The 15,156-nt window shown below is 38.3% G+C and overlaps 1 protein-coding gene across 1 annotated transcript in view; it reads right to left on the bottom strand.

Annotated features, from left to right (window-relative positions):
- The window catches only part of LOC107040140 (leukocyte tyrosine kinase receptor), a 591,240-nt gene extending 579,419 nt beyond the window's left edge, over window positions 1-11,821 (bottom strand). Inside the window, exons 1-3 of the mRNA XM_015260083.1 lie at window positions 11,697-11,821; window positions 11,400-11,594; window positions 10,725-10,875 (exon numbers count right to left, since the gene is read on the bottom strand). Of these exons, the coding sequence (XP_015115569.1) occupies window positions 10,725-10,875; window positions 11,400-11,549 (301 nt within the window). The 5' untranslated portion in view covers window positions 11,550-11,594; window positions 11,697-11,821. The remainder of the gene's footprint in view (window positions 1-10,724; window positions 10,876-11,399; window positions 11,595-11,696) is intronic.
- Window positions 11,822-15,156: the final 3,335 nt, after the last annotated feature.

Here is a 15,156-nt window from a genome sequence, read left to right as displayed (position 1 = left end):
TAAATTAAATTGTCTATGAAGTGACGTTCCCAGAAACTCGCTGAACGGGCACGGACAGTATACAGGGTGTTCCAGAACCCAACATCCAAACTTCACCTTGAAGTTGAGAGTCAAATTCTGGATCGAAAAGTCCTAAGGAACTTTTCGATCGGAAGCACCCTTTTCGACTTATTCAAAGTTGAAGTTGGATGAATCAGGAGTGCGAGATGAACGGACGCCTGAGGGTGAGTGGAATGTAAGAGTGTTGGTGATGTCGCCACCATACCGCTTTACACCCCTAAGGCAAACGAAATGAAAGACTGCGATCTTTGCTCTGGTGGCATGAGGGGTGGGGGGAAATTATCAATTCCCGTCCAGATTGAGGCATGGGTTGTTTGAGGGATGGAAATCTTGATTTCTCGCATTTTTGATGAAACAGAATTCTTTGCAAAAAAAATGAAAAAAAAAAATTTTAGAAGTAATAAGGACGTAAAAAATTAATTTTTATCACACCTGCACGTTTGATCGCTTTGTAGTTATTATGTAGTCAGCTGCCAAGGCTAAAATCTAGCCCGAAATTCCTTGGGAATTTCTTGTTATGGTCATCTGCACATATGGCTGCGCATAGCAATAAGCTCGTTCACCACCAGCCGCAATTTTTGGGTACTAAAGATTATCTCGATTCTGCCAAACCACATAACCGACAACACAATAAAGTGAAACATAAACAACCTTTATATCTTTCCTAAATATGATTTGTTAAACAAGACTTTCGGCAAAATCGAATTTTTATCTTGATGAGAACTATTTACTGAGTAAGGGAGCCGGAAAATCATGTTGCTTTTATACTTTATACTTGATGAGAACCATTTAATGAGTAAGGGAGCCGGAAAGTGATGTTGCTCCATGGTAACGCTCGACCTCATGTTGCTTGCGCGACACAGAAAACGATTTTAAGCTTGGACTGGGAGTTTGTCCCGCACGCGGCTTATTCATTGGACTTGGCCCCTTCCGATTAACATATGTCCCGATCCATGCAGCACGCGTTGGAGGAAATGCACTTCCAAACTCTGGGCGATATACGAAAATTCGTCGATGACTTCATCGCCTCAAAGCTTGCAAGTTTTTTTTCGTGATGGCATTCGTATGTTGCCCGATCGATGGCGCAAGGTCATCGAAAAGGATGGACGATATTTCAAGGATTGATCTAGTATTTATATATTTTATAATGTTACATATTTATTGATCAAAAAAACGGAACGATTAAGTTATACACCTAATATTTTGCTTTTAACATTATTTTGGGTGCAACTATTGTTTTTTCGTAAAAACAGGGGAAAAATTGATTTTTTACCCCCTTAATACCCCTAAGTAAAAATCGGAGGGGTATTGAATCGGAGAGGTTAGTGATTGTTATGGGGATTGGGGGAGCCACCTGACATATTTTCTGATGAGAATTATTTAGTTTTTTTACCATGTTTTGAACGCGACTATTATTTTTTTTTTATAAAAAACGGGAAAAATTGATTTTGCTTCCGAATGGAAGCATTGTTTTTTTACTCCCTTAAACCTCTAAGTAACCGATGTCGGTGGCCGAAGCGGCTAGGTGCGAGCCTAGTGTGCGAAAGATTGTGAGTTCGATTCCCCGTGGAACCGAGTTTTTCAATCGGAGGCTCCGGCGAGCGGGAGGTCGCTAATATAGTGACCGCCTGTACCGGCATGGGTTTTCTGTGGTTTCCCATGCTACTCCTATGTTCTATAGGAGTGCGAATGCGGTGCAGTGTAGAATCTACAGCCGCATGCATAGGGTTGGATAGGGCCGATTAGCCAATCAGAGGGCAAAAAGGGCCGGAATATAAAAAAAAAAAACCTCCAAGTACCAATTGGAGGGGGTTGGTGAATTTTTAGGAAGTAGAGGTAGCCTCCTAATACATTTCGTGATGAAAACTATTTGTTTTTTTTTTCAATTTATTTTTTGCAAAGAATTCGGTTTCATTAAAAACGCGAGAAATCGAGGTTCCACCCTTCAAACAACCCATGCCTTAATCTCGGCGGGAATTGATAATTCCTCTCCCCCTCATGCCTTCAGAACAAAGATCGCAGTCTTCTTTTCAGGGGTGTAGAGCGGTATGGTGGGGACACCACCACCACTCTTACATTCCACTCACCGTCAGGCGTCCGTTTATTCCGCGCTTCTGATTGGTCCAACCGCAACTTTAAATAAGTCGAAAAGGGTGCTTCCGATCGAAAAGTTCCCCAGGACTTTTCGATCCAGAATTTGACCTCAACTTCAGGGTGAAGTTGAGTTCACCCTGAACCCAACTTCGCTTTCTGTTGGACGTTGGGTTCTGAGACACCCTGTAGAGTGAATTCGATAACGCTAAAGCCTGAATAACACGGCGGGGAATCCCCGCGGAGATGGCCAGACGAGGGTTATTGAATTGAACAGAACCCAAACCGAATTCTCTTTAGTCCATCTGTACTGGAGCCATCTTCATGGCGCCTAAAAAAGGCTTCCATTCTGTGGGTAGTGCAGCGTCTACTGCATGAATTTTTTCGCTTGTCACCATATCAATGTAAACTGTCTTGACTTAAGATATAAGAGTTGACCAAAAGTTTTGAAATCGGAAATAACATTTCCGTATTGCTCCTGGTCATCTGCCGACTTTTTCACTGCACTTTCAATTTCATCTGCAGGCCCTTTCCCATACCCTACCTCGGAGAAATTGTATGTTATCTGAAGAATTTGAGGACAGTCCTGGGAAAGTCGCTGTGATCAAGAAGAACATTCTTTGTTCCGATACTGTGTAGTCGGTCCGTAACTTTGAAAGTGGAGTTCAGTTATTTCCGGGAATTGAGGCAAATAATAATCAAGTATTTTCTTTAAGTGCATCAAGATAGCGACTGGATCATGTCTTGGAGATCCTGACATGGTAGCGAATCCTTGAGATAAACCTGAAGTATATATCATCGCGGTATGTAAGGTGTACCAATCGCTGTTTACTCCAAAATGTTCTGCTTGCCCTTGCCTGTTGTATTTAATCGAATAATTCCGACTAAAATACATTATAACAAACATCTTTCTATCGTTTAAATTCTGTTCCATTCCTTTTAGAACTATTATTTGATGCATTATACGAAACGCGTGATCTAAGAGCTTCAAGTCATGTTTGAATCAATCCACGGCCTAACTGATGCTGCATGTGATTTCTTTTTCGTAGTAGGTGTGATAATGATGGGTTTCTTTGTTTTACCATTGACATAGGTCACTTTGGATTTGATATAGAACATCTGTCCATTGTAACTACTGTCTTCATGACTGACCTCCAGTTCTCGAATTGAACATTTCCTACATGTCCTCGAAAGACATTTCTCTGTGCTGCAATCACACATGATGCTTGTGATTACTTTTTCTATTGAATTTTCTCTTATGACCTTCATTCGGTGCAAAGCACTCACTAATAATCTGAAGTTCTCATGAAGGAAGCAAGCACATGTATCTCTCTCAGTAATTTTCGATGCAAAACAATACGAGGGTCGATTCTTAGCGAAAAAAGCGTAACTGACGCAGAAAGATACTTCAGTGCAAAACTTCTTCTGTAGATGCGTGATACTTGCATAGATAACGCGTCGAAACCAATTCACCATCCACCTTCTTACAAGCATTCTTCCCAGAATCGACTGTTCAATTTTCTTCAAAGAAGTTCTTAACTTGAGTTTTAACAAAGTCGAATGTTCCTCTTGGTTTTCGCATCAATGCTAGTGCATTTTGATCAGGCCGCACTCTGGAAGAAGGGACTGGTGCACTTTGCTTCTTCACGGGAGTTAAATGATGCTATTTCCTACTAACTTTACTACTACCTACCTAATAACTTACTTTATGAGAATCTCGATAGGCCAATCTCAATCGTTCATTGAGAACTTCAGTTGAAACGAAGCATTGTCTGATATCCGTAGTTACACGTCTTCTTTTTAGAAATAGTCATATCTTTGAATTCGGTGACGTCGAAGGTGAATTCTTCTTGTTCATTCAATCAATTAGTTTTCACAGCTTATCGACTGTCTTCTTCAATTTAATATTTTGCGTTCTGCATTTCGTTTTTTGACGATAACATTCTTTCATATTCCGAGCCACTCGTTTCTTTCCCACTTTAACTTATGATGATGATAAATCTGCGGTGAGTCTCTGCCGAGACTTTCACTTCTACTCGTTCTGTTTGGCACGATGTATCTTCTTCTCTTCTTCCGTGAGTTCACGGAAGAAGCTAATTGCTTTTACCCTCCTTTTTCCTAATCTGATTTCTGGCTCTTTCTTGTTGACAGTACTTGGAGTGGTCTTCTGGATCTCCCTCGATTTTTAGTCTCCTTGCCCTCGCTGCCTCCCTACTCTTCTGCAATTTGAGTTGTCGATATACGTCAGTTTTTGTATTTTTCTTCCTTACAATTTTAGATGGTTGTTGGGTTTGAATTGACTTTGGTCTGCTTTGGGACACGATTTTGGGTACCACTTGTCGATTTCTTGGTTGTAAGTTACGATGTTGAGTCATCCTGAATAATAAAAAAAAAGAAATTACAATGTACTGACATTCTTGCATTCAACCTACCCTTAGTGTTTAATGGATTATTGCGAAATAATTTCCAATTAGAATTAAGTTTTGTTCACATGACATTGACACATATTAATGAGGAATAGCAGAATTATAGGAGAAGTCAAGAGAATCAGGATGCTCCGGTGCTGAGATAGAAATTCATGAGATGCCTATTTTTTGAAAAATATGCACTGTTGAGATTCAGCTGTTGGTAAATCCACAGACCACGAGCGATGAATACATTCCATCAGATAACCCACAATCAAATTTGACCGAAATTTACCCTTCTGATACTACGTACCACCACGCACCGCCACATTACAGTACGCTCTCCAGTACGCACCACCACATTAAAATCGAAATAAAAAAAATTTGGTGAAAACCTTCGGACAAACTCCCAACACGATCCACTAATTCCAAATCACATATTCAAGTGATTAATTTCCATAAATTTAGCTGCTCGGTATCCTTGTTGAACACTGGTAAGAGGAGAAGGGGCGTAAATTCAAATTAGCGAAGCAAACAGAACGGGAATATACAATTGTTAAAAATGGAAGCTTGTACTTACGTTCTTCAAACTTTAGACGTCCGATTGGACACAACGTTAGAAATCAAAAATCCCGATCGAAACTTAATTTGAAATCCAATAACTTATACTGAAGATGCGATTAACTGATAAGAGAGTCGCAAACCAAAGCCATAGATAGAACAGATTTTGCCTTTTTCAATTGATAAGATTGTAAGACATAAATTATCCAAGAAATTTCTGGGCATGGATTCACCTTCTCTCTTGATTCCCTATCCCATCTATTTGTCAACTTTCAGATGCTGCTATGAACAGTTTTTCTTTCAACCAAAAAAAACAATAATAAATAGGGTCATCTCACTTCGAAGAAATTCCAATGCACATATATATGTGATAAAATGTTGATTGATGCAATGATTGGTTCAACGAGAGGAGTATCCGTCAAGGTAAAAATTGCGTTTCACAATTGAATAGAATTCCAGAAATGTGGAAATGTTACATCACGAAAGCTAAAAGATTGGGTATGTGTATTGTTACATAATGGAATTATTATTAAACGATGAATATTCGTCCCTTAATTGTACGTCAACATAAATGATATCCTTAGCCAGAAATGTGTAAAAGTATAATAGTTTCGTTGTATTTCAAAATGATTAAAACTCGATATACACCATCTTGTTATATAGGCGATATAAATGTAGATAGATATACTGTGGCCTTATCAGCGTAAGACCATGTCATTACGCCGAATAATGAAACTATCGCATTTTCAAGAATCCAGAAACTTGTGGTCCCAGAAACTGCTTCATTTAGAGAGTATTTTATACGAGAGTGTATATGTTGGAGTAAATAGTCGATCGAATTTCCGGAAAATTAGATAAATTGCTCTACTAGAATTCAGGTAATATGACTTGCGAAAAAACCTAGAAAACAGAATTTTAATGAAAATACAATGATAAGAAATTATATACGTTACAGCATTTTACGGCAGTAGTGACCACAGCCAGAAAAACGTTGTCAGAGCATGAATGTACACATCGGTTTGAGCCAGTCCCCCTCAACTCCACATAACTCCCATATAAGAATTCGAACTTATAATTAAACTAGCCACGTACTAATCCACCAGGCGGCGATACCCGTTCTTGTAGATGAAATGGCCCAAATTCGCCGGCATTTTCCACAACACGGGAACATCGTAATGCGGGAACATCGTAACTGAATATCATATACAGTGTATGATTATTGTTTACAATCTTTCGCAGTCCGACCAATTGAGAATTTTCCGGTATTCCAATTGGATTAGATTTTCTGCCATTGACAGCACTAGTCTCATTGGTAAGTATTGTTTGTTTTCCTGTACGTTACATTTGGTAGCATGTCACGTAGGGCTTGTTTTAAGGAATTAACTACGTTGATTGACAGGGATTATTTTCACATATTCATGTCTATTGTGTAATCCTGCAATAATTTGGCGAAAGCTAGGTATTCAATTTATAAACGGTATTTTATTATTTATAGTTACTGTTGTAGATGATAACTGAAGAGTTTCGTATAACGAACACTGCGATAAAGAACCTTCTGATGATTTTTGTAATGTAATGTTGGCATTATGCTCTATTATTTGACCCATGGTACACAGATTTAAATCATTCTTATAATATTCTCTACTCGATGAGAAAAAGCGACACATACATTCTAGAATATCTATGTATTATCACACTATTAATTTGCGTGTGGGAATATTTCACACGTGAATGTTTTGAAAGTTGCAATTAAGACTGCACCTTGAAGAATTTCAAGATGGGATTCATTTTCTGGTTGTCAATATTCGAATTTTTGTTCATTTTAATTACAACGCGGGTGTCCACTTTCTATTCTATGACTGTACATTGAATACATATACGAAATTTTTATCCACACCCAATGATAAAACTTACACCAGTCCCCTGGAACATTTTCGTATGTATTATGTGTTTCATTCGATTATTATTCTGATCAATTGATCTCCAGCCTCTGCGCTGCCTAAATCATGTGATATTTACTGAAATATAAATATACTGGAATGTGCACTGGGCTCTGGGCTCTGTGCGAGAGAGAAAGGCCACCTGTCCTTGTCGTACAATCCCTTCGAAAACATAAGCAGCCTGCGCAGCGCGCTGCGCTTACTATTCGGCAGAAGTGATGTAACGAAATTCCTCGATTTCTCCTATATTGTTGAATATCGGATAATCTTGCTAAAACCTGACTTTCTAGGAAACTGTCAAAACCGTTTTTTAGCTAAGAATTCATCCTTCTATAAAAAAGTTTTTTTGACAATTTCTTTAGAAATGCTCAATTTTTTATATAAATAGATTGTCAATAAATTTGATTTATAATCCATTTAACAAAATATCCAAAATTCACTCAATATATTTTGTCAACTCGCTACTATTCATAACGATTGATAGAAGTGATCAAATTCTGGGGATTTACATTTAAGTCACAATCTTGACACATTCAATTTCTTATTTCAACAGTTATATGATACTGTAAATTTATTCCTGCGAAATAATGTACAATTTAAAAAAAAACTGACTGGAAAATTTACAATTTACAAATTTTTCATACAGCAATTTGTTATTAGTTGTCACCAGCCTCCTGAAGTTATTAAAAATAACGAAATTTTCGTTTAACGTCAATCATCCAGCCAAGTATCTGTAAAAAATATTTACGTTTTAATTAAAAAGTTTAAAATAAAAATCAATACACTATTGAAAATAGTAAGAAAAGGTACTTCACTCAAATGCTGGAGGTTAATAATAGTGATAGTAGAGAGGGGCAAGCATTATGACAGTATAATTTTTTTTTTTTAAGAAAAGCAGCAAGATTTGTGGTTCAACATTACTGTATAAGTTTTCATGAAAAGCGAAAAGACCAAACCCGAAGAAAGAATACCGAGATTATAGAAAAATATCAAAAGGAAAATAAATGAATAGTGTACAAAGTATGAAATATTGTTTAGATTCTTATATAACTATCGAATCTCGTAGGAAAAACTTACTTTAAATTCCTCAGAATTAAACTTTAGAACAATAATAATCCTGAAGAGGTAACGCTTTTCTTCAAATACACATCAAATAACTTTCATAATTTAAGTTCATTAGTTAACAGTCATCGAGTTATTTGTACTTTATATCAGTTTCGGTTAATAGACTTTGACTATTAACAATATTGTCGATATTGCATATATTATTTCACGTTTTTAGTAAAATCTCTTTCTTAGTAAGAAATCAATCTGTGCACAGTTCTTCTTGCGCTGAATAGTTTGCAAAATAATCACTAAACTCTGAAATGAATAAAGCACTTACAGATAACAACCTGTGAACCGAGATCTATAACAGTATGTAAGTCCATATATCTATATACGTTTTTATGATAAAAAAAAAGTAACAACCTTCGAGTAACTCTCTACTACAGACGATTTTCATACCACACGTTACCAATAATGAATAAACATTTAGACATTATAAAAAAGAATAGTTTTGGATAACTTCTGTCTGATAGTTGCTTTTGAACCTAAATACTCCAGGGTTTGCGTTTTCGCATAACTATTCAATCTAATTTTAATGTAATCAGTCGCAACAGCTTTGATCATTTTCATCTCGTGCGGTTCATAACATCCATGCAAAGTTTCAAGTACTGGGTGAGAAGATGGAAATGTCTTGGATAGAATTTGAGAAAAATGCCTTGAAACTAGATTGGCAATTCGATCCTTGAAATCAATACGTTGATGATTCCCTAAATTAATCTGAGCTCTGAATGTTCTCTCACAATACTTGACAATTTCAAAGATATCGTCTGCTGGTATGCATAACTTCCTTCTGTTCACAAATGTCAAAAATGCCGAAGGGTTTTTGAAATTTGGACAAGTATAGGTGTGGTCAGATTTGAACGAGGACAGGACAAGATCGTTACAGTGACTACACGTATATTTCTTCATGAATTTATTCACTATAAACCCCGTAATATAAAATAAGATATTCTCTTGGTAAAAAGATAATTCTTCGTGTTCTAATGCGCTCATCAACTCTTCGATAATTTCATTGTCTTCTTTCTTTTCTTTTGCTTCTTTGTCATTATTTTTTTTCTCTTCATCTTTGGCATTACATTCCGATAAACGAAAGTTAAAAACAGGGGTTGTCTCGAAATCCATTGATTGACAATTAGCATTCACACTAGGTTTGATTGAATTTCGAAATAGGAATCTCCGAATCGACCATAGCACTTGCAAGAGGCTGGGGTTGTTATTCCAACCCCCTCTCCACCTGGGACTGCAGAAATAAAGTTCGAGTTGGTTGGAACATCGAAAGCAAGCCCTTGGAAACTATGTATATTAATAATGAAGCCTAGAGCAAAAGTCCTTCTCGGAGTGTTTAATAATAATTTTTCACCAAGTCTCAATTTCTTGATGTATTCCTCTGACTCTCTAAATACGTCTGTCCACCGACTTCGATTTTTCATCGAAAGGGGAGATTTATAGTGGGTCCCATAGGCACTTCTGCTGTTCATTATATCGAATAATCTTTCGAAAATCCTAATAAATTCTGTTGTGACTTCACTGTTTGTGAAATGGAGATGATTTGTTTCTCGAAGAAAATCAATGGTGTCAGCAACACCACTACTGATAGTTTGAGTAGCAAGGCAAACATTAATTTTTTTATTGGAAAAATTGATGTGGGTGGATGCTAATTTATTAGCATATTTAAAGCCAATCTCCCTCTGATGTTCATGAAGATTTTTGACATATTCGAATAAAATTTTACCACTCGGTGAGCTCAACACTGTTTGTGCAAGTGCATTACGACAGAGTTTCAACATGTGACAGGGGTCCATGATAGAATAAATATTCGAATTGGTCTGGGGATGTTTAAAAGAAGGTACAAATTATGCACTTTTACCATGGGACTTTGAGTGCGTCAACTTCTTTTTCTGCTCAGGGAGCTCTAATTTAAAATTAGTCGGTATCCCATCGCAAGTAAGTGAGCGTACTATGATTCCAACATCATAAATTCTCAGAATTGCTGCTTCAACAAGTTTAGCTTGAGTCTCACCATCAATCGTCTTGATAAAAGAATGAGCTATTGGTATTTTCAACTTCGTGGAAAAAGATACAATTTGGAAAGCCAACATTTCTTTAGCTATGTCTTTGGGGTCACATTTAATATTGAGTTCTCGCCCAACTGCACCATAATCAACGTACCCACGAAGACAATTTTCATTATTATCTATAGCGATTCCACGCCTTATTGCCATACCATCAATTATTAATCCTACATCTTGAATATACTCCGATTCTATTTTTTTATTCTTCAGAAAGTCGAAAACTCCATCTAAAAATCCCGGTTCACAACTCGCTTCACCGATCATTTTTCGAAGAATAGATTCTTCTGGTAAACTCAACACAGTACGCAAAAATTTATACGCTTTTGGACTGTAGAAATAAATTGTCATAGCATACCCTCTCATTTTATCGGTATATCGATGTCGAGTTTTAGGGATATTGTTGTTGTTCATTTCACTTTTGAACAATTCTGAATTGAGGTCAGAAAAACGTTGCATCAAAACTTTTTCCAAATCATCAGTGCAATTACCTTGTTTCTTCAACTTTTTCACGAGCTGTGTTACGTTATGGAGCTTCAGTTTGAGTTGCCTATTCTCTCTTTGGAGAATCAATATTTGTCGTCGCATAGCTTCCTCGCTTTCTGTTGGAATCGTTACGTATTTTGGCAGCTCAATATTTCTCTAAAGAGAGGACGAAAAAAAATTATATCATAAAAATAGAACTCTTAATAGGATTCTTGATCATAATTATTTCTATCATTCTCAGAAAGCACAAATTTGCCACCATCGAATTGAAAAATATTTTCTGTCGTCAAAATAGAAATGTAGAAAAGCGACGCATACATATCAATAAATATCATGAGGCCATTGTTCCATTATTTCAATTATTTAGAAGAGAATGGGCAAAATGGACACTTTTGTTGGCAATGATCATAACTCAGAAACAAATTTGGTAATTGAGTTCAGTCTAGGATCCCCACAAAGGTGAAGGGCTATACTTTCCGTAGAACTGAAATTATCCCATTTATTTCAACATGTCATTACCACCTCAAAAAAAGTGAAGTGTCCATTTTATACCACTTGTCTCCAGCTAGTCTCACAATGTTGTAGTCAGCTCTTTCATTTAATTAAATTACCATCAGTAAGCACCTGAGACGTTCACCCTACTTTGACAGTGAATAGGTTTCATTGAGTTATTTTATTACCTTCACTTCCATATTCTTCACATGGCTCAAGTCCTTCAGAATAGTAGGGCCATCAGACTCCATACGTCTCTTGGAGCATCTGCGGTCAGTCAAGATGTCATTTTCTTCAGAATCATTCGTTAAGTGTTGTCCACTGGTGCTTGCTTCCATACTTTCCTCTTCGCAGTCGACCCCATTGGACGATCTCTTGATATCCTAAAACGAAAAAATTCTCTGTGAGTAAATTTATTATGCATAAAAAAGATCACATATTGGGAGCATTGGAAAATAAACAATTGTAAGAAGAAGTATATTTACCTCACCATGACATGGAAAAATGCTCGGCACAGCAGTATCTTTCAGAATTCTTTTCGGTCCTTCATATTGGAAGTCACCTTGTCTGAAGTGTTTATTACAAATAACTGATGTTTTAGAAATGTTTCCCTTACTGGGGATAACCACAAGCCATTCGGTTAAAATTCCTGGCCTTTCGAAAGGAAACCTGAGGGACACAGAATAATTTCTTCATAATAAAGTGTACTTCGGAATATAGTATAGAATTGTTTCGTAACTATAGTAGTAATAAATATTTAGTAATATGTATAAATTCTGCAGTGTACATACGTGAATAACGAGAGGTTAGTATTCGAATGCCAGAATGATTTACATTCTTTAACACAACAAATCCGCACAATTTTTGATTCATATACGTGGATAAGTAAAATGAAATGTGTTCGATCACCGTCAAGTATATTAATTCATTATAAACTTCTTATATTTTTTATTATTCAACTGTACTCTGCCCTTCAACGACCACATAGTATCATAATAAACCGGGCGCACACACGAGGGTATACTTTTTCGATGGAGTATTCGCCAGGTGGTTTGCCTCTCTAAGCGCATGCGCAAACCGAAATAGAAGGACAGGTGGCCTTTTTTGAGCAGTCTATCTCACAAAGGCTTCCCACTCACGCGTTTAGTACGGCAGCGCCCATTCCAGTATATTTATATTTCAGTGGTGATATTGATTCAATTGTTCTCAAACTTCAGCATCTCGAACACATTGTGTAAAATAAAAGATACGAATGTGTAAAGTGTAGATTTAAATTTCCTGTGTGTACATTTCATCAATATTGCCGTGGCTGGCTCATCATAAAAAAAATCTAGAATAGTAAATTAAGATATTACCGAATCGATATTCCCCTGACATTTAAATTATGACATGCAAATTATTCTTGAAAGCGAAACGATATTGAGGATCAACTAATCTTGAGGGTTTTATATAGCAACTGCCAATAAATTGCAATTTAATATTAATATTATTACATCGATAAGTCAGATTTCGTTCTCGACCAGCACAGGCAGCGGACGTGTTTACATAAGCTCCGTGTTCAAGTACCTATAGTGCTATTATGAACGCGAAAGTGTGACAGTTTCCAGCTCAGTGTATGGGTAGTGGCGTGCTTTATTCCACATTTATTTCTGTATATTTATTCTCCACTTTTAACCTCGTGCACCGAACTATGGCTGAAGTTCTTAAACTAAAAAAAGTGCTGGAAGCAAAACAATTGAACATGGCCGACAAAAAGTCTATCGAGGACTTAGCAGCCAATACCACTTACGCGACTGACAACGCTGTTGGGAAGCTAAAGAACCTCCATCAAGAAGTGAACAAAAAGTGTGGTGATATGAAACTCGAGATAGTGCCGTTCAAATCCCAATTATCAAAGATGGATACGAATAACCGAAAGTATAATGTGTTATATTTCAAAATTCCGGATACAGCAAAGGTAAACAAACGCCTCGTTGAATTCATTTGTGAAGCCTCTGAGGGGACCAAAGTCCAAGCGCCGGTCACAATTATTGATTTTGCCACCAGACTAGGTAAAAGGAAAGGAGATCGCCCGGTGTTGCTGAGACTTTTCATTTTCATTTTCATTTTCTCAGTACAAAACAAAGATCTTCAGGCAAGCAGCCGAAATCCGTGCCCTGGTTTACTCTATCTCGAATGATCTCAGCCCTGAGGAAACAGAGGAACGTGGGAGGAAGTTGAATATCTGCAAAAAACTGAGGGACCAGGGCAAAGAAGCGAAGCTCAGAGATTCAACCATTTTCATCAACGGGTTTTCAGCCGATAAGGAGGTGATCCAACAGCTGGAAAGGCCTCCTCTCCCCTCTACCACACTTTTTACCGCTCCTGTCAACCAGTTCCTCCCTTCTCAATCGATGTTAGCCGGAGGGTCTCAGACGAATACAACATCTTCAAGGATCCCTTGCCTACCCAAGGGGATAGACCGTTACGTAAGGGGCCCACTCCCCCCCATAAGTTACGCTCCCCCTCTCGTAAGCTATCCTCCTCACCTGAGTCAACACATGATGGTCTTTTTTCGACCCCTAAGCTCGGAATGGTGGACTGGAACAAGCCAGGCAAAACAGTAGGGCCGCCGTAACGAGGACTCCCTCCTCACCTCCCCCTCCTCCCTCAGCCACAACTCAGAACGCCTCGCCTCCCACCTTTAAACCTCCGCAAAATCTATTCCACCAGCTCCCCAATTCAATTGTTTTCCCTTCACGTGCCTCTTCATTCCACATTATATATTGGAATCTCTACGGTCTCTCCAATCTTTAAGATTTGGCTGGGACTAAAATTCAACACGATGTCATCTGTCTTTCAGAAACCTAGCACCACAGCGCATCTCGTCCTACCACCAACTTCTTGGCCCAGCATTACCACATCGTCGAATATCGAGCGACCAAAGAGGCATGCAGAGGGAGGGCTCTGCATTCCTCTTCTCAGAGGTGGACTTTTGGTCGCCATGTCGAGTAATGCTCATCATCACGAGGTAGCCAGCTGACAAGCGCTGGCTATTGGTCAAAATTCAAATTCGCGCGTTTCTCGTTATTGTAAGTAATCTATCCCTTCCCTCCACAAGCCAGATCATTATTTACGGTTCTACTTTAACCAACCTCGGTGACACTATAGAGTCCATAGTGCTAGACTATCCAGATATTCCCGTCTTTATCGGTGGTGATTTCAACTGCTCATTAGGAAATATGAACCAGTTCACCTCCGAGGGTTTTCCCCCTCAGTGTTTTCTCTTTTTTTTTTTTGTTTAAGAAATTTTAAACCATTTGGTTTACTCCGCCATCTATCCTCTACCTAACCTTGCGGCAGTGGCCGACGTTCTACATTATAGCGCATTTGCTTTCGCGAGAGAGACGAAGGAAATCACAGAAAATCTCCATCGGTACAGTCGATTCCTCTATTAGGAACCTCTCGCTCGTCCAGAGCCGAGGTGAGACATACCCCACCAGAATCCGCCGCAGGTGAGCCGCTTAACCCCCTTTACCGGAAGTTAAGGGTCCCCCCCAGTCGGGATCCGAAGCCCAGTCACCCTTTTGAGTCCCCAACCCCTGTTTCCAGAAGTTAAAAAACCCGACCGGACTGGGATTCGAACCCTCGATCTTCTAGTGGCCAAGCCGAACTAACGATTTAGCCACCGCGACCATTGGACTCCGGTAGTGTTTTCTCAATAACAGTAGATATTCTCTCGATATGCACGACACAGGAGCGAAAGGCATCAAGCTTAATTCATTTCTCGAAAAGTAAAATCATGCGCTTCTCAATGGGCGATCTCCTGGAGATACGCATGGAGGGATAATGCACGTACCTTTCCACCCCTGTCACAGGAAATCGGTCATTGATTATGTGTGCACAAACATAAATAGTTCATCTTTAGTAAACGATTTCTTCATCGCCCCTATTCTCACTAACTCT

This window comes from Diachasma alloeum, unplaced genomic scaffold (genome assembly GCF_001412515.2).
Source record: "Diachasma alloeum isolate Michigan unplaced genomic scaffold, Dall2.0 Dall_scaffold_00322, whole genome shotgun sequence".
Taxonomy (NCBI): domain Eukaryota; kingdom Metazoa; phylum Arthropoda; class Insecta; order Hymenoptera; family Braconidae; genus Diachasma; species Diachasma alloeum.
The sequence above is the reverse complement of the archived record's forward strand: the minus strand, read 5'-3'. Positions and strand labels throughout refer to the sequence as shown.